Source organism: Sarcophilus harrisii, chromosome 3, assembly GCF_902635505.1.
Source record: "Sarcophilus harrisii chromosome 3, mSarHar1.11, whole genome shotgun sequence".
Lineage (NCBI taxonomy): Eukaryota > Metazoa > Chordata > Mammalia > Dasyuromorphia > Dasyuridae > Sarcophilus > Sarcophilus harrisii.
The window spans coordinates 143,994,113-144,020,411 of NC_045428.1; the positions used below are offsets into that span (position 1 = coordinate 143,994,113).

General features: G+C 35.0%; 1 protein-coding gene across 4 annotated transcripts in view; it reads right to left on the reverse strand.

The window, feature by feature from the left end:
- UGGT2 (UDP-glucose glycoprotein glucosyltransferase 2) overlaps window positions 1-26,299 on the reverse strand; it is a 191,672-nt gene that overhangs the window by 1,903 nt on the left and 163,470 nt on the right. For all 4 annotated transcript variants that reach the window (XM_031958563.1, XM_031958562.1, XM_031958564.1 and 1 more), the window contains 5 exons: window positions 24,396-24,578; window positions 21,398-21,558; window positions 20,687-20,801; window positions 12,561-12,677; window positions 7,177-7,324 (listed from right to left, as the gene is read on the reverse strand). In XM_031958563.1, coding sequence (XP_031814423.1) covers window positions 7,177-7,324; window positions 12,561-12,677; window positions 20,687-20,801; window positions 21,398-21,558; window positions 24,396-24,578 — 724 coding nt within the window. The remainder of the gene's footprint in view (window positions 1-7,176; window positions 7,325-12,560; window positions 12,678-20,686; window positions 20,802-21,397; window positions 21,559-24,395; window positions 24,579-26,299) is intronic.

Genomic DNA, 26,299 nt, shown 5'->3' on the forward strand with positions numbered 1-26,299 from the left:
AAACCTTGAACATGATGAATAAATTAATAGGACAAACAGTAAGAAATAGAAATGTGGCGTCCCAATCTAGTAAATGAATTCAGGAGGTTTTGAATAAATACTATAAAGGAAAATGATTCCAAAACTTGTTAATACAGACGACCCGAGAAATTTGATAATCTGAAAACAAAACCTGCCATCCTACAGTCATGTAAGAGAGAAATGAGAATTATGAGAGCAGAATTGTGAATAGCAAAATAATGTGCAACACAGAAAAACTTGGAATCTGTAATGGCAAGCATCATCAAAGAAATGAGAATGATGGATTGGCAGTACAAATACATAGAAGTAAAGAACAACCTTGAAGAGAAGAAAACTAAAAAGAAAATATATTCATTATGGAAGCAAAACATAAAAATCTTGAAGACAGGATGTATAGAAACAACCTAAGGATCAGAAATCTCCCAGAAGAACATAACAGGATAAAAAACTCAACATCATAAAGAAGGAAATGATAGACGAGAACTTCCCAGAACTTCTGATGTAGAAAATGAAATCCCAATCAAAAGAATTCACAAATTGGGGCAGCTAGGTGGCACAATGGATCCAGCCTTGAAGTTGGGAGGACCTGAGTTCAAATCTGGTCTCAACACTTCCTAGCTGTGTGACCCTGGGCAAGTCACTTAACCCCAATTGCCTCAGTAAAAAAAAAAAAAAAAAAAAAAAAAAGAATTCACAGATCCCAGATTGCCTCTAGAAAATTAAGGATAGAAAATCAAGACATAAATGAAGGTTTTGGAATATAATGTTTCTGAAAGTAAAAGAGCTACAATTACAATCAAGATAACCTACCAGGGAAAACAGTATAATCCTTCAGGGGGGAAAAATGGACATTTAGTGAAATATAGGACTGTCAGATATTTCTAATAAAACAATTACAGCTGAATAGAAAAATTTGACTTTCAAAAATAAACCAAGAGAAGCATAAAAATGCATAAATATGAAAAATAAGATTAAATTATTTATGGGAAGATGATACACATAATTCTTAACTTTATCATTATTAGGACAGTTAGGTCTCTACAGAGAAGGCATGGAAATGAGTTAATTATGTTGGGATGATTTAAAAAAATGTATTAAGTGAAAAAGAGGGATGCACTGAGAGGAGGGAAAAAGAAGAGGAGGAATGAGGGAAATGATTTCATATAGAAGAGGCACTTAAAGAAGAGTTTTATAGTGGAGAAGGGCATGGACAATACTTAAACTTCACTCTCATTCACGTTGGTTCAAAGAGGAGACTGTATACATCACTTATTTGCGTTGGTTCAAAGAGGGGTGTGTGTGAATGTATGTATATATATATTCAACTGTACAGAAATCTATCTTACCCATCAGGGAAGTTGGAGGGTAAGGGAATAAGAAAAAATTCTAGGGGATGATGAAAAGGAGGGAGGGTTAAAAGAAGGCAGTGGTCAGAAGCAAAACAAATTTTTGAGGAGGGACAGGATAAAAAATGTTTAAAGAATACACCGAAGAAAATAGGATGAGAGGGAAATGCAATCAAAATTCACCCATAAAATGGAAGCAGCTAACAGAATGGATTAGAAATCAGAATACAACAATATGTGTTTTACAAGAAACACTTGAAGATTCACAAAAGTAGTTAAAATAAGGGATTGGAGCAGAATCTATAATGTTTCGGATGAAGGACAAGGATAGAAATCATGATCTCAGACAAAGCAAAAATAGAATTAGAATAAATAGGAACACTGTATCTTGCTAAAAGTCCACCTTGTATGATGAAATATAAATATTAAATATGTACCAGGTGGCATAGCATCCAGATTCATAAAGGAAAAATTAAATGAATTCCTGGAGGACAGTAAAATGATACTTATGGGAGATTTGAACTTTACCCTCTCATAGCTGGATAAATCTAATCATGAAATAAAAAAAGTCAAGAAGATAAATAGAATTCTAGAAAAGTTAGATAAGATATTCCTCTGGAGAAAACTGAATGGGAATGAAAATGATATACTTTTTTCCTCAGCTATACATATTACCTTCAGAGAAAATGACTATGTGTTGAAGAATAAAAGCCTCACAACCGAATGTGGAAAAGAAATATTTGCACCATCATGCAATAAAATATTTAATAAAAGACCACGGAAACAGATTAAAAATTAATTAGAAGCTAGATTTAATTCTAAAAAATCAATGAGTCAAAGAACAAATAATAGAAACATTAAATAATAGCATTTAACGAGAGATGAGAGAACATTGCAAAATTTGTAGGATATAAGTAATGGGAAAATTTATTACTCAGAATGTGTACATCAATAAAAGAGCTGACCAGTTAATTGGGCATGCAACTAAAAAACAAAATAAAACTAGAAAAGAACAAATATAAAAATCCTAATTAAACACTAAAATGGAAATCCAGAAAATCAAAGGAAAAATGAAAACAAAGTAAAAAAACAAATATTGAAGTAATAAATAAAACTGGGATGATTTTTATTTAAAAAGTAGCTATTACTTAATTTGATTTAAAAAAGAGAGAAGAAAACCAAATTACTAGTATTAAAAATGAAAAATGGTGAATGCACCACCAATGAGGATAAAATAAAGTGATTTTTAGGGATTATTTTGCACAATTATTTGTCAGTATAACTGGAAACCTAAATGAAAAGGATGAATATTTACAAAAACAGAAATTGCTTATACTAACTGAAGGGGAAACAGAAACCTATCTTAGAAAAATAAATTTAACAAGCTATCAATGAGCTCTCCAAGAATACCTTCCCCACCCTAGCACCAGATGGATTTACAAACATATTCCATCAAATATTTAAAGATCAATTAATTCCAATTCCAATTTTTAAAAATAGGATGAGGATAGTTTCAGAAAAACCTGGAAAGATTTCTATGAACATTATAATGCAATAAAATGAGCAGAACCAAGATAACATTCTACATAGTGCCAACAATTTTGTAAGGATGATCAACTGTGAAAGATGGAACTATTCTAATCAAGGAACCATGATAAAAGGTGCTATCCACCTCCAGAGAGAGAACTAATGAACTTTTGAGTTCAGATTAACTTTTTTTTCACTTCATGTTTTTTGCTTTTTATTTCAATTTTTTTTGCAACATGACTAATATGTTTTATATGACTTCATGTGTACAACTGATTATACTGCTTGCCTTTTTAAGGAGTTGGGAAGGGGTGAGAGGGAGAGAATTTTGAATTTAAAATTTAAAAGAAATGAATGTTGAAAATAGTTTAAAAATTAAAGAATAAGGACTGTGGAAGTATAAATATTAATTTTTAATTTTTGTACTTCCACAATCCTTCTTTAATTTGAAAATTACACTGAATTTGAATTTGAATTGCATCCAAATTTGAATTTGAATTGCATCCAAATTTGAATTTGAAAAAACACTGAAAATATGTGAAAGAGGAAGGAGGATAGGATGTGTTGGAGCAGCTGGGATGGAATGGGGCCACTTGAATAAGTAAAGGAGTTAACCCTAGTAAGGAGTAAAACTACTTCATCATATAAAACAGAATTGAAGGAGGAAAAAGTGGCAGAAGGCAAATGAAAGAGAAAATGAGGAAGAGGGAAGAAGAAAGAGCTCACGAAAAACAGCTTTTTTTTTTTTTTTTTTTTTTTTTAAATATGAAGCCATGTTCTTGGCTGAGATAGTGATGGGGGAAGAGTCATAGGAGGTTTGAAGAGGGGTTAAAAAAATTTGGAAGAGCCTCTGTGAGAGAGTAGGATAGTGAGCTGATAAGGGACCGTTAGGATTTCTCAGCGGTAGTGAAGACCCAGATGTAATATAAATTTATAGTGGACTAAGTCAGAATGGTTGCATGATTTTCTGGACCTTCATTCAACAGCACAAGGGCTGTAGGCATGAAGGGAACCAACGGTAGGAATCATTCAAAACTCTCAGTCTCGGCAAGGTGTAATTGGTGATACCATAAGGGGGCTGGGGATTCAAGGAGGGCAGTGAATCTGATTGAGGTGGGATTGAAGAGTAGCTTATGAGAGCTGAGTAGGTTGAGGAACTGAATGGTTAGGGTATTTGAGAGAGTCCAGCAGTCCTCAAATCCATCTGGTGTTCCTCCATGGAGAAGAAATGGACCCAGGTGAATTTAGTCAGGAGGTCAAGGTGGCAGATGGAGATGGGGCTGGTTTGGGCATGGCCTTGGGAGCCCTTCAAAAGGCTCTGGAGCAGAAAGATCATAAGTCTTTTAAAGGACTTAGTAGGAAGGATCTATAGTAAAGAGACAGGGAGGGAAATGGCTTGAGGCCCGGTCTGTTGCAAGGCTCTCGGAAAAGTTCGATTTTACACCATACTCTACTTTGTAGTCCCTTGCTCCCTTGCACTACTGTTGCTCAGTTTTCCAAATCACAACCCTGGATTTTTCCCACTTTCCACCTTCTCCAGCCCAATTTCCATGCTGCTAAATGCCTCTGGAAGCAGGCCATCAACTGTGTATGCTGGATGTGACAGAATGAATACTCTCCCAGGGGCAATATTTTCCATAATGTTTGGTCTCTGCAATTGTACATCTCTGATAAGGATATACTTAAGGATGTGTTTGCTACTTAGGATTTTTGTTTGCAAGTGCAAATTTTCTTCCACTGATGTAACTGAATTATGTTTGCTAAAGAATGCACATTAGCACAGCCACTATAAAACAAAGTTGAGATCTTTTAACATTAGATCTAATCTGAAAGTTCTTTCAAATATAATTCAAAGGGAAATCGAAAACTCCTCAAATAAAAGCTCCTTGCTGTTGGTCAACCTAGTGACAGATAAGAAAAAATACTCCCAAATCCTTAGGCTCCATTGTTTTTCATTTACCTCCTATACCTTCTTGTTCTTTCACCATAGAACTCTGTGATCCCATTCAGGGTTTTCTTGGCAAAGATACTAGAGTGATTTGCCATTTCCTTCTCCAGGTCATTTTACAGATGAGGAAACTGAGGCAAACAGAGTGAAGTAACTTGCCCAGGGTTGCACAGCTAGTAAGTGTCTGAGGTAGGATTTAAACTCAAGTCTTTTGGACTCCAGGTCTGGCCTTCTTCCCACCGTGCCACCTAGCTGCCCCTACTATACCTTGCCTTCCTAATTTTTTTTTTTTTATTATTATAGCTTTTTATTTACAAAACATAGCATGGGTAATTTTTCAGCATTGACCCTTGCAAAAACTTCTGTTCCAACTTTTCTCTTCCTTCTCCCCACCCCACTCCCCAGATGGCAGGTTGTCTAATACATGTTAAATATGTTAAAGTATATGTTAAATACGATATATGTGTACATATCCATAATTAAGCCTTCCTAAATTTTTTTGGAAATCTCTATTTCTAAAATTGTGACAATGTTCAGCTCAGTCCAAGAGAAGTAGGGTTTGTTTTGTTTTGTTTGGTAACACTTTAGTTCTCAAATATATTCGATCTCACATACTTTATAACAGAGATAACGATGAACCCCTATGAGCTTTCTCTATTCCATTCAGCCAATCATTCCCTGTTTGAAGCAAAAAAAAAAAAAAAAAAAAAAAAAAGAAACATTTCTAACGTGCCAGAAATGGGAGCCTTTTTTTTTAATGAAAAGAGAAAATGTGTGAACCATGTGATGGGGGAGGGGTGCAGCACTCTTTGGGAGATCACTTGCCAGTTAATATGGAAATACTAATGATTAAGTTTGTTCATTCAATTGTTTTCAAATCCATCTAATTGTGTTACTATCTAACCCATTTCTTTCCATATTTCCATAAGAATAGTATTAAATATTTTACCTAAATTTCTGCTAAAATCTAAGCAAACTATATTCATAGCATTTACTGGATCTTCCAGTTAGGTAAACCTGTCATAAAAGGAAATAAGAATAATCTGGAATAGCTTGCTGTCAAAGTCATAGTAGATCTTTATCAGTGCTACTTTCTTACTTAGAAGTCTGCCGGGCTTATGTTAAATAATCCATTCTAGAATTCTGCCTGGGAACTAAGTCAAACTCACTGGTCTAATAGTTTACTGGTTTACCGATCTATTCTTTACAGTTTTTTGAAAGTCGGAACTTTTGCATTTCTCCAGTTCTATGGTATTTTCTCTTATTTTTCATGATAATTTCAAATATCTCTGAGATTAGCTCTGCAGTTATACCTGCCAGTGCTTCTAATATTCAGGATGTAGTTCATCTAGGCTTGGTAATACAACAAAGGCAATTAGTTGCATTTTTTTTAAACTGTCTCCTTTTCCTATCTACTATCTATGATATTAACTCTCTCTTAACATTTTTCTTCTGGGAGAAAAAACAGAAGCCGAGTAAAAACATCTCTGCCTTTTCCCATTTTTCCTCTCTCCCCCTCTCTTCTCTTCTCTTCTCTTCTCTTCTCTTCTCTTCTCTTCTCTTCTCTTCTCTTCTCTTCTCTTCTCTTCTCTTCTCTTCTCTTCTCTTCTCTTCTCTTCTCTTCTCTCCTCTTCTCTTCTCTCTCTCTCTCTCTCTCTCCTCTGTCTCTGTCTCTCTCTCTTCTCCCTCTCTCTCTAGGTCTCTCTCTCCCTCTCCCTCTCCCTCTGTCTCTCTGGGTGTCTGTCTCTGTCTCTGTCTTTCTCCCTCCCTCTCTCCCTCTGTCTCTATCTTTCTGGGTGTCTCTCTCGTTATATGAAGTGATAACAGGGTATCAGGCACAAAACTATACTAGCCAATTTCCATCAGCAATTTTACAGTCAGTCCTTTCTAAATGGAAATTAATAGAGAAGCCTTAAGTAATGAAGAACACAGATTAGGGAACAATGTCCAAAATATGTTTCGTTGACTGTGAAGATTTAGGTTAATTAGCTTGTTGACATTTTCCTTGCTGGATAATTGTGGGATTTAGACTTATTTTAAAATTTAAAAAATAAACAAGCAAACAACTTTGCTTTCCTTACTATAAAGAGGTAAAGATTTCCCTGAAAGTTTGTTATGAAAATTAAAAATCATGAGACTGTCTACAAAAGGGTAGAATGTCAGTTCCATTCATAGCCTTGCTTTAAATAAAAGGAGCTCAGTCTACTAATCCAGGACATTATTATGTAATAAGCTCTCTTGAAGCATGAGTTATGAACTGCTTAATTCACTTAAAAAGAAATAAATCTATAATCCAATCTTTAGCTTTTAATAATAAAACACGGATTCACTTACCCTCTTTTGAGGATGATTTACTTGAATTTCTCTTTCCCACTGCAATCTCTTTTAACAGATTTCGAATTTCAGTGTCATACTCTATCCATTCTGGGATAATCCGGACAGCAGCTTTCAATTTAGGTTCTTTGGTTTTGGGATTATTGCACTAAAAGTTTAAACAAAATATCCAAAAAATCAATATGCAGGAGATATTATCTGTTAAACTAAATAATAGTGCTGTGACAAAAGAACAAGTGTAATAACTTATCTGAAGCAGAGCCTCAGGTTTCTAGAAGAGTTGGAGAATGAAATTTTAAACTATTCCAGTATCTTTGCCAAGGAAATCCCAAAAGAAGTCATGAAGAGTCAGACATGACTGAAAAATGCCTGAACAACAATTACAAACATACACATTTATTTATTTTTAAGATTTTTGAATGCTCTAAAATTCCTATGCAACAGCACTTTTTGTGGTAGGAAAAAAATTGGGAGCAAGGTATGTACTTCCTAATTGAGAAGTGGTTAAGCAAATTGTACTATGTAAAGAGTCATGGATTATTAGAATATTACAATACAATGTAATTAGAAAATTACAACTTTTTTCATTGAAAATAATGAATATAAAAAATTCAGAAGACTTTGAAAGTGAGATTGATTTAAATTGATTCAGATTGAAGTAAACAAAGCCAGGAAAATAATATACTCAATTAACTAGACTGTAAATAGAAAAGAAATGAAATGAAACTGAATGTTGTCTGAGTACTAGGTTTGCTCCCAGAGAAAAACTGAGAAAATGTATCTTCCTTCCTTCATTGTAGAGATATGGAAACAATACACCCTATAGGGAAGTAGGAGGGGAAAGGGGAAAGGGAAGGAAGAGGCTAATAGAAGGGAGGGAAGAAGTGGAAGGGGAAAAGGATGAGAAAAGGGAGGGGTGGGGCTGAAAAAAAGGGAAGGCGGATTGAGGGAAGTGGTGGTCAGAAGCAAAGCACTGGTGAGGAGGGAAAGGGTGAAAGGAGAGAGAAAAGTATAACTTGGGAAAAATAGGATGGTAGAATTCAGAATTGTTAATTTTAACTGTGTATGTGAATGAGATGAACTCTCCCATAAAATAGAAGCAGATAGCAGAATAGATTAAAAGACTGAATCCTACAATATGATGTTTACAAGAAACACATGTGAAGCAGAGAAATGTGTACAGAGTAAAGATAAAAGACAGGAGCACTATATATTAAGCTTTCTTCTTTTTTTCTTGGATAACTGACCTTTTATTTCATAGTGGAAAGAAAGGTATGGGGAAAAAAATTCAACGTATAGAATTCACTTCATAGTTACTTTACTTAAACACATTTTTGGATAAACTTGGAGATGCCTCTAAATCATATAATTCTTAATGTAGATATCTATATACATTAACTCAAAGGAGCTATAAGAAAGATAATGAAGTATCTATTAAAAAAACTTGAATTTTTAAATACTTCTTTTAATCTGCATTGGAAGTGGAAAAGTTCAGTGCATAAATATTACCATCATATCTTATAAACACTTTTGGCTTGCTTTCAATTTTATCAATCACTTTGCTTTTCATTAAAAAATTTTTTTAGAGTACTTTTCTATTTTCCTTCATTATTTCATCAAGATCCTTTTCTGGAGTAAAATACTCTTCTCCTCTGTTAACGGTCCTTTCCTGTAATGGGCTGAGGTTTGAGTTGATGCACTTAGGTCCCAAGTACGTGAGGCTAAATAGTAATTGGATTATACTCTATTAATATACATGATTGGATAAAGAATGGTCCCTGCCCACTCTCTGTGCAAGTCCTGATGTGTTGTACAGGAAATGACGATTTTGGTGGGTGGAGGCAGAGAGAGAAACAGGAAGAGAAGCTGGGAGAGATTGGGCCTGGGTCCTTTCTCCTGGCTGCTGGTCGTGTGGCTGGGGATCTAGCTAGCTTCTTGACTCAGCTGCACACATTGCTATCGCCGATTCTCTTCCATCTCCGATCCTTCTTCACTGAGAATAAAGACTGACGATTTTCCCCTAACCTGAATTCCTGACTCCTGCTGATTTAAAAATACACGGTCTTCACACTTTCCAAAGGGAAATTCAAAAGGTTGTGATTTCATATAATGAATCATACTGATCCAATACATAAAAGTGCTTCTGTTTTCTTTTGCATTCCTCCCTTTTCTAATATAAAATAGCATCTTCTTGTATTCAGTTACTGACACTTCGAAAAAACAATGCATAGTTTCCCAATATATCTCTGATTGTTAACAATTTTTGTGAGCTTATGCAAATCTTCCAAGAACATTTTGTCATGACCATCACTGAACTCTAAGGAGTTTGTTAGAGCAGAAGAATTTGCTTGCCACTATAGATTGATGCCACTTAGAACTTGATGTAAAAAGATTCTTTCTAGCCTTTCAGAGATATAATAATAGCTCACAGTTATAGAATACTTATAAAGATTTGCAAATTGGTTTACATGTGTTGTCCCATTTGATCCTCACAACCACCTTTTGAGGGAGAAACTTATTATCTCAGTTTTACCAATGAATTATTGAGGTTTAGAGAATCTGAACAATTTATATTGGGTCATAAAGCCAGTTTATGTCTGAGGTAATATTTGAATCCATGTCTTCTGACTACAAGTCTATTATACTACTATGTTAGTCTGCCTCTCAATGCACACAAAACAATAATATCTAACATAGCTATTAAAGAACAAGTTCAGATCAAAAAGTTCTAGACAACTGAGCAAAAATGATCTATAAAATAACTAGAACTATTTTAAATAATGGTAGTGAAAACTGAAAAAAAGAAGGAAAGAAAGAAATTTATGTAACATAACTTCAATTGAGCTCTCACTGCTGTTAGGCAATCCTGCTCTACCTCCCCCATCAACTTACTATCCCATTCTCTACAGGGGCTCTTTTGACCTTTTCATTCCTCCTCAGATTTCCTATGACTCTCCCTCCCCTGACTCTTATCTGAGAACCTTTTGTTATATTTAAGAGAAAAATTGAGGGCATTTGCTGTAAGCTTCATCTTATATTACTTATATGCCTTCAGCCACTCTCTGTTCCTTCACTCCTATCTCACATGAATAAGGGTCTTACTCATTTCCAAGGCTAAACCCCAACCCACTCATGTGATCCCATTCTACTCTGTCCCTTTCAACAGATTGCCAATGTCACCCTCTTATTTTTTAATCTTTCTCTATTTATTGTCTTATTCCTTACCCCTACAAACAGACCCTCATCGCTTCCATACTAAAAAGCCCTCACTTGATCCTTGCATCGCTGCTCACTCTCCTATATCTCGTCTGCCCTAACTAGCTAGTCTCCTCTAAAAGGCCCATATATCTCCACTGCCTCTCACTCTCCTTAACATATCACAATCTGGCTTCCAATTGGATCTTTCTGCTGAAACTGCTCTGTCCAGTTACCAGTGATCTCTTAGTAGCCAAATGCAATAACTGTAGGTGTTCCTCAAGATCCTGTTCTGGCCTTTATCTTCTTCTCTTCCGCCTCTATACTATTTCACTGTGTGATCTCATTAGCGCCCATGGATTTAATGATTATCTTTATAATGGTGATCCTCAGATCCACTTATTCTGTCTTAATTTCTCTGCTGACTTCCAATCTTAGATCTCCAGCTGCTTTTCAGACACTTTGAGCTAGATGTCCAGAAAACATCTTAAACTTTCCCTTTAACACCTTTTTTTCCTATTACATAGAGGGCCACATCATTCTCCCAGTTCCTCAAGAATCATCCTTGATTTCTCATTTCTACCCCTTCCAATCTGTTGCCAAAGCCTAATGATTTTGCCTTTACAACATTTCTCTAACGGGCCCCCTTTTTTTCCTCTGATACTGTCACCATTTTAATGCAAGCCCTCATCACCTAGTGCCTTGATTATTGCAATAGCCTGCTGGTGGATCTTCCTGCCTTCCTACTTCATCCTGCCTTCTAATTTGCTATTAAAGTCATTTTTCTAAAAAGCATTTGAGTGTCACTCCTCCTACTCAATACACTGCATGGGCTCCTGTTGCTTTCAGAATTAAACACAAAATCTCTCTTTGACATTCATTTTGCACCTTACTTCACTCCATATACTCCAATTCAGCAACACTGTTGTCCTTGTTTTTCCAAATATAATATCCTCTGTCTCTCAGCTCTGAGCATTTTCTTTGCTTGTCTCCCATGTCTGGAACATTCTCCTTCATCAATTCTATCTGGTGGCTTTCTTTAAGTCTCAGCTAAAATTTTACCTGATATAGCAAATCTTTCCTAATCCCTTTTAATTTTAGTGCCTTTACTCTATTACTTCCTATTTATCTTTCATATAGCTTGTTTGTATATTATGTTTTCAGGTTGTCTCCCTCATTAGATTATGAACTCCTTGAGGGCAGGAACTGCTTTTCATCTCTTATTGTACCCCTAACATTTAGCACAGTGCTTGGCACATAGCAGGAATATATTAAATGATTACTGATTGAAGGAATAGTCTATCAAAGCAAAGAATAAAAACTGAAATAAACATGAACAAGATAAATAGAATTACACAGCTTGACATCACTTGGGAAAATTCATACCATAGTCTTGTTAGAACAAGCTTTAACAAGAATAAATAATTCTATGAATTCCATATCTATGAACATTTATGGATTATTTGCTTGTGATGGTCTTTCCATCATACCTCTTATGCTTACTAATTTAAATCACTATAGCATATTGAGCAATGAGAAAAAATCCAAGAAAACTGTTGCATTATAACATTTGTAATATATACATAAATTTCCACTATTTGACTATTTACATTTATTCCTTTCAACAGGGTTAGACTGCCCCTCCATGCCTTTTCATTCTGATTAAGTCATACCTATGTCCTTACATAAAGTATACATACAAGAACAATACAACTTGGTGAAGGCCTTCTCCTAGACCAATTTGTTCAAGTTTTTCAAACTTCCTAGAAAGTATTAGTTATTATTATTATTATTGTTGTTATTGTTGTATAATATGTAATTAATACTATCCATTGAATGAGAAAATACACAATGCCAAAACTACTCCAAGTTCAGAACACTTTTAAATTAATTTATATTTTATTAATTACAATAATATCTACATATATCTGAAAAATACATTACTCACTTTATATATTTAGTTAGAACTCAGGATCAAAATAATAGTGCTTGATGTGCATAAGAATTCTTGGGTCTTTTGTAATAAATGAAAGTCTTGAAGGATAACATTTCCCTAGATGTTCTTTGGTCACCAATGCAATGCAGGAACTCCACCAGGACTTCTCTCTTAGTTTTGCAGTAAGACCAGACTTCTTTCTTTTCTACTTTTTCTACGTATTGTATGCCTTGAGAAACACAGAGAAACTTACCAGATCAATTGTTTTGGCCTTTTTTTTGGATTCATCATCACACCATGTTTCACACCACAACCACTCTTGAGGAAGAGACTTAATGGCAACTTGGTGAATCATATTATTGGGTAGGTCCTATAAAAAAATCATATGTGAACTTTATATATAGATATATATACATATGATGCCCAAAATAAATATAGTCAAACAAAGCAGGAGAATGAAGTAAAAAAGATAGTATATCTTGTTGTGGGTTGTTGGCAGTTTGGCATTTGGCAATTGTGTCAGTCAGACTCTTTGTGACCCCATTTGGGTTTTTCTTGGCAAAAATATTGGAGTGATTTGTAATTACCTTCCCCACTTCATTTTACAGATGAGAAACCTGAGGCAAACAGGGTTAAGTGACTTGTCCAGCTACACACAGCTAATGTCTCTGAGATCAGATTTGAACGAAGATCCTTCTGACTCTAGGATCAGCACTCTATCTGTTGTACCAGTTTGTTGCCCCAGATAGTATATAAACACTATAATAATAATTTTAGATGGTATAGAAATAGTAAAATATTATGTGAACTGCAGTTCATTTTTTAAACATTTGAATAATTGTACTTATTTCTTTTTTACATTGGGTAGCATGTTCATTAATTAAATTTGAAGTAACTATAGTTATTTCTATAACTAAGAAATTTAATTTAAAAATCACTCTAGAACAAAGTTATTATGTAAAAATAAAGATTAATAATATAAACACAACTCTTAACTGAGTAATGTCTATAGTAAATTGTTATTTTTCAGAAAATTTATTTTATTTGTATTTGTCTATATTGACTCTCATTTCAAAAAAAAAATTTCTTCTTTAAGATTCTGCATCTCCTTTTCTAGTGGTTAACTTTTTTTTCAGGCTGAGGCTATCTCTGAACCTGGCAAGCTCCAGAGTTCCTCACTGCAGCTAACCTGTAGTCTTTACACTCCACCCTGGTTAAACCATAGTCCTGGGGTGTAGAGGACTTGGACAGTCTAAGCTGCAAGTCCAGGTCGGACCTTACAAGTCTCCTGTTCCTGTGAGAAGCAGGCTCAGGCTTCAGCATGTCCTCCAGGAGACACCCTCCTCCCCTGCTCCCAATGTTCAAGGCTCAAGGCTGCTAGGGAGTGAGGCAGAGAGGTGCTGGCCACCACACAAGGTGCACGGTTTCTTATCTCATGCTCTCTATAAAGCTAACTTAGCTATGGAATAAATGGATTTGTTTTCCATCTCCAGCTTTAGCCAGCCCATCCTTCCCCAAGGCTCAGCTTCTCAGTTTCAGCTCAGCTGAGCCATCAGCAACAGTTGGCGCCCAAGGGGAGGAAGGACCCTAAGCCCCAGTAGAGACCAGGCCTGGAGGAATACTCCGGCAGGCTGAGGAGAGTCCCCTTGGGAGAGAGGTAAGGAAATACACCCCTCACAGTGGGCACACACACACACACACACACACACACACACACACACACACACAGGCTGAGGAAGAAGAAAAAGAGGTAGCTTGCAGAGTCTGCAGGACAAGAGGGTCCCAAACAGGCACGAAATAAGTCTCATACAAAAAGAAAGCACTATGGTAGAAGAGGAAAGGGTAGGAAACTTTCTCCCTAGCTCGGGTAGAAGTAGAAGAGCCTCTCTAGTTTGTCAGGCTAATAACGGATACTAGAGAAGATGGGCCAAGTTCATCTTAAAAATCCCAGAACAAGCTAGGAAAACTTCTCTTAAGGAGGCAAACAATTAAGTTGATGTTATCCAAAAACCAGAAGAGGTGTCTTTGACCACAAAAGTAAGCCCACAACAAGCTAGGACTGAAATGAGTAATGAAACATCAAAATATAAAGGGAAGAAAATTGGGAGGACACTCCCAGGACTAACTGAGTATATCAGGTCTAAATGTGTATGTAAAAGCTGCTAGGTGTGTAGGTCTGCTTTGCATTCTGGGTTCTGTGCTAAAAGTTAGCAAGCTTGTGAAAAACAGGCTAAACTGAAATTCATTCAGAGTAGTAATTCTTCCAGAGTGGCTCAGAGAATATTTGTCTACGCATGGAGAAGTGAGAAATGCACAGACTGAAAGGCATTGGAGAGTTTGGGAACTTTTGAGAAAACAGAAAAGCCGTGTGCTATCACTTTAAAAACTCCTGTAAGTGAGGAGCCTTTGTTATCAGAACTCAGGCTTGTGGAATCCTGCCAAGAATGAGGGGATATTTCTGCATTTGCTTGTGTAAGTTAAGAGGACTATTGGTAATTATTGTGCATGTGAAGAAGAGTGAGAGGCAAAGTAACATTACCAAAACAAGATGGTAAAATATTGAAACAGGCATTCCTAAAGGGAATAATTAGCTATTTTCAACATACTATTTCAGCAGTGAGACTGAGATATCGAGATTAATCTAAAATGACCCAATCCTGGCTCTGCAAAGGGCCTATGAAACAGGTGTTCGGGATGCAGAGAGGTCAGTTTGTTAAAAAAAAAAAAAATTCAGAGACAAGCCTCTTTTTTTTTTTTTCTCTTAGCTATCTGATGGATTCTCAAATAATCTGACCCCAGAAACTTGAGACAAGAACAGATTCGTTACAAAATCTTGATGATTTTCAAAAATTGTTAGGTGATATTGACTTTGACCCATTCTACGGATACCCATACATCAACTTTCCCATTTATTCTCCACTTTATAGGGAGACTCTTTATTAAAATTCTCCTAGAACTCTGTTTTCAGAAGTAAAATGTGAACTATATCTTGTAGAGAAAATTATCTGGGGCCCAATTAATAAGAATACTTCCTAATGAAAAGATACAAGGAGCAATATATCAACCATAGGGAATTAACCCTGCCCTGATAATTAGGATTCACATTATAAGCTTATGAGTAAGTCATGAAATGTGCCAAAACAGTCTGGTTTGAAGCTCCCTGGTGCTGATAAGAACATCTCTTTCACTAAGATCAAGCAAGGAAATCAAGATCCGTTCAACGATTTTTTAGCCCATTTGACACAACTGCGTATGGTGGGGGATGGGATTGCAGCTAAATCACTGATCCACAACTGGCTTTGGATAATGGCAATGCCAATTGTAAGAGAACCTTGGCAGGTGTTCCTAGGGAAGCTGCTGTAGGAAAAATTCAGGGGTCTTCAAACTATGGCCACGGCCAGATGCAGCAGCTGAGGACGATTATCCCCCTCACCCAGGGCTATGAAGTTTCTTTATTTAAAGGCCCACAAAACAAAGTTTTTGTTTTTACTATAGTCCGGCCCTCCAACAGTCAGAGGAACAGTGAACTGGCCCCCTATTTAAAAAGTTTGAGGACCCCTGGATGCACTGCTAGGATGGGATCACAAGCTCTTAAAAGCTCCCCTTGAGTGCACCATTCCCCCTTTCTCTACTGTTTCCATTGAGATGAGCCAAACACTTCCACTGACTCAGGATACCGTTGCCCTCACTCTTTCTCCCTCTGCTGCTGTGTTCTTAGGTGCTGCAGTGTTGCCTAGAGCATACAATGCAGGGGAAATTGTTACTCAGCATCCATATCGATCACCACAGAACTGGGGACAAAAATGTCTGCTGGAGACTGTGGCCATTCTTCTCATGAGGCAGATGCCCAGCAATGTAAACTCTCAGCCTGAAGCGAGAAGAGGCATCCCATGTTTATTGGATTAGAGAGGGATAACAGAAGTGTCCTTTGTGGTGTTATTTGGTTCCTGGAGATAAGGGATAGTGTTTTCTAGGGCATTTTAACATCATGCATTTCAGTACTAATTACCATTAGTATTTCCAAAAAAGATCACCATGGAAATAATTGCAACTTTTCATTGGTTTTTGAAAATGAAGTGGTAGAAAAAGTCTATGAAGAATTTGATAAGATCTTCTAAATTAAAATATATACTCTAATATTTGGTAACTTCAGTGTAAAAGTGGAGAAGTGTCATTGAAAAGAAACATGAGAAAGCATCATTCAGGAAAACACATGAACAAATAGAAAAACTGGTAGATAGCACAGAATCCTTATAACTCTGTTATGAAGAAACTGTCAGGTGATAGACATGACAAGTACCAAATAACACCATAAAGAATAAAACAGATGACTCTGACAGGAAAAAATTTGTTTTTGATATAGGAGTTTTTCCTAAGTCTTTGTGGCTATAGTTGAGTAATTTCAGTTGTATACAACTTTTTGTGACCCCGTTTAGGATTTTCTTGGCAAAAATAACTGGAGTGCTATGCCAATTCTTTCCCTAGCTAATTTTACATATGAAGAATCCTATGTTTCAACTCATGAGTCTTCCTGATCTCAGGCTCTGCATCATATCCAACACATCACACAATTAGTAAATGTTTAAGACTGGATTTAAACTTGGGGACATGAGTTTTCCTGACTTTAGTTTTGATACTTTATCCACTGCATCATCTAGCTGCTCCTTTCCTAAGAAATCTTAATATCTATTAAATCACTGATTTATCAGAACTAAAGAAGGATAATGAGAAAAAGATCTGATGTAAAACTGAAACATTATAATGATGAATTATTTTTAAAAGTAATTTGAGATTTAAAAATGGGAAATGGATATAAGAAATGATACTGATGAAATGATAATTTCATCCAAAAATTTTACCAATGTAGATTAACTGTCTCAACAAAGAAGACCAAAAGATCCCTGACAATACCTTGGTCTACAAACTTCTGGGTTCCTTGCTAAACGAGAGAGATGACTGCCAAAGGCAAGATCAGGTTAAAAGAAAAACTAATTTATAAAGACAAGTTTCAAAAATTCTGTTTCACAAAGCAAAGGAATATAATTGAGAGAAAAATCAGTTTCAACAAAGTCAGGCAAGATACTAAACAAGGCAAAGTCATCCCATGGGCTTTCAAGGATAAAAATGAAAGGATGAACACAAACAGTAAAAAAAAAATTGAAATGGTTTGCCAAAATCATTATGACAACTTAAGGATAGTGGAACCATTGCACTTGGACCCCAGTATCACAGCCACAGACGTGTTATAGAGGAGTTATATAGAAGAATGTGATATAATTGTAATGACACTAAGAGAGAGATAGAGGGTGTAGCTAAATTCTAATTAGGATGAATAATGAATCTTGTGAGCACATTATTCAAATTCTGACTATTTAAAGTTACAATAATACATAAAATATGATAATAAGCTCTACCTCAACAGAAATATGAAATGAAAAAAATTAAGATACATTTATCTGTTTATTATCATAATATCAAAGGATAAATAAAAAAATTCTTTTTAATTTCTAAGTATGAAAAGCAAAACAGTAAAAGGAACAAAATTTTTAAAAATTTTAAAAATTACTGAATATTTTACCTAAACATAAGCTAATAATATAATGAAAAAAGTTATTGTCATTTAAAGTGTTTTAGCAGTAGACTAAACTGTTTTCTTCTTTATCTTTAAAACTTCACACAGACTGGGATAGGTGCAGAGAGCTTTAGACACATCTTGGTGAATTTGAATGCTCACATTCTCATACAATGACCCAAGTATAGTTGAATAACCTGGGGTATTATTTAAAATCAGTAATTATTTAAATGTGATATTGTGTATGGGCAGTATTTTTCAATAGTGAGGTTAAAATAACTTTGAAATCCAGGATTTGAAAACTGCTTTAGTCATCTATGCGTTATTTGATCACCTAAGAATTAGAAGTGGTTGATGAATGTAAGAGCCTCTCAGAGCTTTTTGTTTATTTGTTTGTTTGTTGTTGTTGTATTTTGCTCAGGTAATTGGGGGTAAGTGACTTGCCCAGGGTCACACAGCTAGGAAGTGTTAAGTGTCTGAGATCAGACTTGAACTCAGGTGCTCCTGATTGAGCTGGTGCTCTATCCACTGTGCCTCCTAGCTGCCCCAGAGTTTTGAGTTTTTTGAGACTAATAAACAAATACTGGTTTTAATTTAAAATTGTCTTCTCCGCTACTTTCTAATAAAAAAAATTAGGTAATCCTTAGATACTTTAAATCCAGGTTGAATTATTATTTTTTCCTTAGAAAGCTAATTTAGAAATCATTCATTCTTTTCTAGAATGTCTATTTGCTTCACATTAATAATTTTTTGATCTCTGTATCCTTTTTCTAAAATTTTCTCCAAAGCATCAAGGTTTTTAGCTGCTACGTCATCATCTTCTATATTGCTTATTCTCCATGTAATTTTAAAATTATAATTACATTTGATTTTTAAAGCTGAGCCAACAAATACTTACAATAAAAAAATTTCTGCACCATCTATTTCGTTTTCATACCCCCCCACTGATTTAAAGAAATTTGAAACTTTTATCTGAATGGCTGTATTTTTTAAATTTTTTAAATTGCAATCTTTACTCTGCTAAACAACATTTCATTGCTATCACTGTTACATTTCTGTTCTTTGCAGTTTGAAAAGTACAAAAAGGTGATACATATTTTATATTATCACAGATTCAGGAATTCCAATATCTGGTCCTATTTTAGAATTACCATGGCCACATTCATACTACTCAAATATATTAATTTAAAAAATTTAACAGGAAGTCGTCTTTTTTTTTTTTTTCCATTGGTAGTATTTCCATCTGAAATAACCTTCCTATTTTCTATTTTGTTAAGGGTGCTTAAAAAAAAAACTAACTCAACTATTGGTAAAATTATATGCAGTGGGATATCACACACAATGATAGGCAAGTACATACTGACAATTCAATAGCATGTTAAAAAAAACTCTTGTTTACTTCATACACATTACATTAATTGAATTTTTGCAGGTCTGATCATCACTGATATAAGTTTTTTAGTTTTTTTTATATTTCTAGTATATAATAATTCTAGACTTCAGGTCTGGAAAATTTTGGGTTTTATTATTATTTTGTATTATACCAAGTTAATCCAGGACAAACATTTACTAAATGTATGTTCTAGACACTGAGGAAACTATGGTGAAAATTAATACAGTCTTAAGGAGCTTATAGGATACTAGAAGAATAATATGTGCACAGGTACAAAAATATGAAGAGACAAGCAATTTGTTTACAAAAAAGACAAATTTCATCTTGCCAGTTTTATTTTACCCCTCTCTACAGAGTAAAATGAAGCTTCAAAATAATCTTCAGGGCTGCTGCTAGCTGTCATAAAAAAAAGGAATTTAGTTATCCTAATTTACATAACAGGTAGAGATGGAAAAGTGGTACTAAGGGAGAAAAAGTGTACCCAAGACACAATGGACACCCTAAAAGCCTGCACTGGCTAGTAGAACCAGCTCAGATATGGGTCTGTGGGCTTACAAAAAATCTGAAATAAGTCTGGGCTGTGGGCTACGTTGGCAATGAATTTGGAGGATATGTAGTTAGCAAGTTCTCAGTCTGAGACTTAAATTATTTGTGACAAAATTTATAAATAATAAATTGCTAGGGGTAGCTAAGTGGCACAGTGGATAGAGCACTACCCTGAAGTCAGGAGAACCTGAGTTCAAATCTGTCCTCAGACACTTAACACTTCCTAGCTGTGTGACCTTGAGCAAGTCACTTAACCCCAATTGCCTCAGCAAAAACCAAAACCAAAAAACCCCAAACAATAAATTATTATATAAAGGAGCTATTCTGTTAAAAAAAGCTCTAAGAAATTCATCATTTTCAGTAAACTCAAAATTGTTATACTTGTCTTTGATACATTTAAGTTGTATGATGAGAATTTGATGAAAATGTTTTTGTTCCAGTAAGGAGAAATATGACTCCATGAGAGTTATATTTCCCCTCTCCCCTCTAGGTATAATTAGAGTTAATTTCCATATTTTTTTCTGCATTTGTTTTTTTTTTTTTTACTAGAACTGACAAATCTTGAAACTCCTAGTGATGAAAACTTCTATCAATGCAGACTAATACTTTCTTTGTCATTTATCATCTTAAGAAATGATCAACTGACTTTTCCAGGGTCACAGAAATAGTATATGTCAGACTGAACTTTATTCTTTCTGAATTTGAGGATACATCTGTATTCATTAAATCATGTTGAAAGTATTTTAAATTTTTTGGATGTGTTTTTGAAATGATATATTTTGCTCAGACTATATCAATCAAATTACAAATGCCATATGTTGTAACTAAATAAATAGTTTTTTTTTTTTTAAATTAAATCATTACTTACCTGATCTAAGTTGGACAGGCTGTTTGGATCCTGACTAAGAGCCTGGTACTGACCTCTAAGTCTATCTCCAGCTGCAATTTTTCTGAATTTCTTGAGATCCACAACATATAAGGCACTGAAAAAGAAATATTCCTTAGTCTATGTTATTATTTATTTCCTTTGAATTCAACTGGATTAAAAAGTTCCTTACTATTTTCTCTGCTTTGGATAGAGCACTAAGCTTTAGGTTAAGAAAATATGAGTTCAAATATTGTCTCAGATACTGATTAACTAGGTGACCTTGGCCAAGTAATTTAACAATCTTTCTGAGCTTCAGTTGCTTCAACTGTAAAATACATGCCTGTGTGTTACTTGATGTCTTCAAATACATGCCTGTGTGTTACTTGATGTCTTCTAAAATCCCTTCCAGCTCTAAATCTATGATCCTGATGTACACACACTCATGGGAACTATAATTAGCCAAAAATACAAATAAGATTCTGTTCTTGCTAATAGAGGAACTAAGATTTAAGATATCAGTGCCACTGAGACGAGACTTGAAATTCAAATATCCTAATGTTTACTTTAGCATTCATTCAATAGAGCAGAGTTAAAATTTGTTAATTATGTAAGAGTATATTTTTTTTCTCACAAATTTCTCAGTCAACAGAAAAGTTAATATCTGGATAAATTATATATTGATGAAAGATTAAAAATCATTAATTTTCTTACCTGATATGGTACTTTCTTTTTACTAAATGAGAAGCCCAATATCCTGACTTCCAGAAACGGTATCCATCCATTTCAGTTCGACTATCACAAAATGGTGTGTAACCATATGGTGCGCCACCAAGATCAAAATCTCTAAGTTCTTTTAAATCTGTTCTCACAATCTAGAAATTAAAAATGTATTTAAAAAAATCTGTTAAAGATTAATAAAATACTGAACCTATAAATATACACTGTAAATCATCTTGTTTTAGAGACTTCTACTTTGATATTCTCAAAATATAATCTGGGTCAGTTAAAATATCTCAAGAGATCAAAGGTCATTTAGTCTAATCCATGCCTGAAAAAAAGAACCCTTTCTATAACATCCCTATTAAATTGTCATTTGGTCTCTAATTGAAGAAGATCTCTAGTGAAAGGGATACTTCCAGATACAGTCCAATTCCTTCTGGTAGCTCAAATTGTTAGAAATTTTTTCCTTGCATTAAGTTTATATCTCTTCCTTTGCAATTTCTAACCATTGTTCCTGTGACAAAATAATTCTTCTTTGTACTATGTTTTTTTAATTTAATTTAATTTGGGGGGTTACATTTCTAAGTTCGAAACCATCTCTCACCCTTCCTCCCTATGTTGCACTAGAGAAGGTCACCATTTGACACAAATTAGATAGATAGATTGTGTATGTATGTAAAACCATACTATGTATACTTCTATTTTTTCAGTTCTTTCTCTGTAGGTGGATAGCATCTTCCTCCCTGATGGTCTGAATATTTGTAATATTCAAAATAGCTTAGTTGTTCATAGGTACTCTTTGAACAATATTGCTATTGGCTGTATATAATGTTCTCTTGGTTCTGCTCATCTCACTTATCATTATTTCATGTTAAGTCTTTCCATATTTTTCTAAAGTCAATCTGCTCATCATTTCTTTCGGTGCAGCAGTATTCTATCACAGTCACATATTATAACTTGCTTAGCCGTTCCCCAATTGATGGACAGCCTCTCAATTTCCAGTTCTTTGCCACCACAAAGGTAGTTGCTAAAAATATTTTAGAATACATAGGTTCTTTTCCTTTTTCCTTCATCACTTTGGGAAACAGACCTACAATAGTGAAATTGCTAGGTCAAAGGGTATTATAATTTTGTTAACTTAGGGGATAATTCCTTCATGCTTTCCAAAATGGTTAGATCAGTTCACAGTTCACTAACAGTGTATTAGGGTCCCAATTTTAAGCCATCATTTGTCATCTATCCCTTATATTATTTTAGCCAACCTGATAGATATGATGCTTTAATTTGCATTTCTATAATCAATACTGATTTAAAGCATTTTTTCATATGACTATAGATAGCTATAGAGAGCCACAGATAGTGGTGAACCCTGGGTGAGGTATAAGACCCTTTAGTTCATTTCAACAATGAGATGAAACAAATCAGTTCCAATACAGCAGTAATGAACTGAACCAGTTACACCCAGTGAAAGAACTCTGGGAGATGACTATGAACCATTACATAGAATTCCCAATCCCTCTACATTTTTTATTTCCTTCACAGGCTAATTGTACAATATTCAAAGTCCAATTCTTTTTATACAGCAAAATAACTGTCTGGACACACATACTTGTATTTAATTTATACTTTAATATATTTAACATTTTATACAGCAAAATAACTGTCTGGACATGTATACTTATATTGTATTTAATTTATATTTTAACATATTTAACATGTATTGGTCAACCTGCCATCTGAGGGAAAGGGTGGGGGGAAGGAGGGTGTTAGGGTCCTTTAAATGGGCGGCCACAGTGCAACAGGAGATTTGAGTGGCCCAGAAGTAATCTCTGTGGGTCTAGGACTGCCCCTTGGGTGGGATTTTGTCCATATCGAGATAGCTTCTTAACGGGAGAAAGCTCTCTCTTTGATTGGCTGTGTGTGAGACGTCACAGATCCTCCATAAGCCCACTTTAGGCAGGAAGTCTCACTCTTTATCCTGGGGTAGCCGAGCCGAGTGGATGGATAGCCAAGAGAGGTTAAGAGTTTGATAGTGAACACGTGGGTCTTTGGACCAGGTGTTCACTAGGGAGTTAACAAGTCAGGGCATTATGTGAATAGGTATAATAAAGGCTTTAAGTTTGCATGTGGCTGCTGTTCTTGAGGGCGCTATTGGTTATTAAACTACAATTCAAGAAATCGTGGCCAGAGGCATCTGAAGGCCTTAGAGGAGGCAAGTTGGTAGAATTAGTTGACACTGCAAAGGTCAGTGGCCAGAGGTACTTTGAGGGCCTAGGAATCAGGAGAGACTGGTAATAGTAACTGCTATGAGAGTATGTTACAGAAGGGAAAAAGTTGGAACAAAAGGATTTGCAACTGTCAGTGCTGAAAAATTACCTATGCATATATCTTGTAAACAAAAAGCTATAATAATAATAAAAAAGGGAAAAAAGACCCTTTAGTCCAATAAAAGGAACTTTGATGACAGTGTCTGGTTCTGCTCCTGAGAAGTTAGGGGGTGATGACAACTTGTGTTGTAATTAAAGCAGAATTATACCAAGTGGCAAAGAGATATCTATACACGATACCAAGTTTTTTACATGGTCCCATATGAGCAGTGTGCTGTAGTTATGTAAGGGTGTTAGGGTATATAAGGCTGAAGAAATTTGGAATAAACAGATTCCATATTTGACCATCCATGTGAGTCCTACCTCTTCACTCCTCTTCTAAGACCAAGGACTTGGGCTGGTCAGAGATCTTCCTGAGAGCTAATTCAGACATTACAGATAGCTTTGATTTCTTCAATGAAAAACTGTCTATTCATATTTTTTGAGTAATTATCAATTGGAGAATGATTCATATTCTTATAAATCTGACAATATTTTCAAATATTTGCCTTTTCAAAAGGGGTTAGGAGATGGAGGGAGAAAAGCTATAAGAATGGTAAGTAATAACTTGAAACATAAACTCAGGTCTTTATCTGGAAAAAATGTCTACTTCCATTTCTTACCTGATCAGCATCCACAAAAATTATTTTATCCACAACCAATGGAAAAAGAACATCAAGGAAAAGAATCTTGTAACCCCAAATAATTCTTTGCTTTTCAGTTTGTCGGTGAAGCCAACGGGGCCATCTATATTGGACTAGCTCATACTGGAATCCATATTCCTTAGCCATGTGAGGAATTATCTCCTACAAACAAAAATTCAAGCAAAAACTTTAAGTAAAATGATTTTGTTTCCATGATAAAAACTTCTCTTTAACTAGGTATTTAGATTTAAAATAAGGGATCTTTCAATTGCTACAATTTATCAGGTTTCACTGGGCAGCAGATGGTATAAATAATAGGACACTGGACCTCGAGCTAGTAAGACTATTTTTCATGAATTCAAATCTGGCCTCAGACACTATTTGTGGGACCGTGGGCAAGTCAGTTATTTCTGTTTACGTCAGTTTATTCATGTATAAAATGAACTGGAGAAGGAAATGATAAACCAAACCAGTATTTTTGCCAAGAAAACCCCAAATAAGGTCATGAAGAATCAGGATTTAAACAAAATCTTGTTCTATGTCTAAATATTATTTCTCACAAAATTATCCCTATTCATGAAAAATATAAAATGTTTAAACATGTAGTCTATGTGGAGCACTCAGCACATTTTGAAACAACCTTAACAATTTCCCTGTATTTTCTAGCACATATTTCTTCATAACACAGTTCTAATATTTCTTAATTATGTTGAAGATTTCTTATTCCCGGGATAGACCAATAGTAGTTACTAAATTTCTTAGTCATGCTTTATAAAAAAAGCCTAGGTTCTTAGGGGATAGTTATAAGAATGAAAGAAGAAGAGAATGAGTGAGATAGGTGAATTAGGAAATCAGAGAAGCTACTATTTTACTCTCCCTCCTGAAGTCAGTGGCTATTTCATTTTAATTTGATCTCTTTCTGCTCTAGTGAGACCAAAGTACATTTGGGTATATTTGAAAGATAACTGAAGAACATCTTTGCTTTTAGCAATAAAAAGTAATTAATAATGACAAAGTTCCTGAAGAACTTGTATTTTTTAGCTATGGTTTCTCTCTCAAACTAGGAGGAAAAAGTGGAGGGAAATTACGGAGACCATTTCAAAAGTGAATAGGAAAAGGAAAATAAAAAAGGTGGCAAAATCCTATTGGAAAAATAGTATTCCATTCAACAAATGTTGATTAATCACATGCTACATGAAAGGTACCATGATAGATGCTAGGAAAAGAGAATAAGACAGGCCTTGACCTCAAAGAATTTACAACTGAGTAGTGACATAAGGAAACATTTATCCAAATAAATATGAAGTAGATTATAAAAGTATACAAGATAATGTCACTTGCATTACTTTTGACAATGCAGTTGAATACAGACTTTTACCCATTTTTTTTGGGGGGGGGCAATCAGTGCTATAATAAAGAACTTAAGGAATCCTGACATACATACATTTACATGGGAAGCAGCATAGCTAAATGTATCAAGTGCTAGATTTGGATCAGGAAGTGTAATGGGCTGAAGTTCTTGAGTTGTTGCACTGAGGTCCCAAGCACATGAGGCTAAATAGCAATTGGACAATACTCTATTAATATATGCTTCGAGAAAGAATGGCCCCGCCCACTCTCTGTGCAAGTTTTGATGTATTGTATAGCAAATGACATAGAGACAATTTGGTGAGTGGAGTGAGAGAAGCAGGGGCACTGCTGGCCAAGTTCGTGTCTGGATTGCTCTCACTTAGTATCGCCATTCCCCTTCACCTCCGCAAAGAATAAAGATCAAAGATTTTCCCTTATTCTGACTCCAGCTGATTTTAATATACTCTGGGTGCTAAACCCGGCCATCACAAGGAAGGTTAGTTTAAAATTCTACCGCTGATATTTAAGGAATG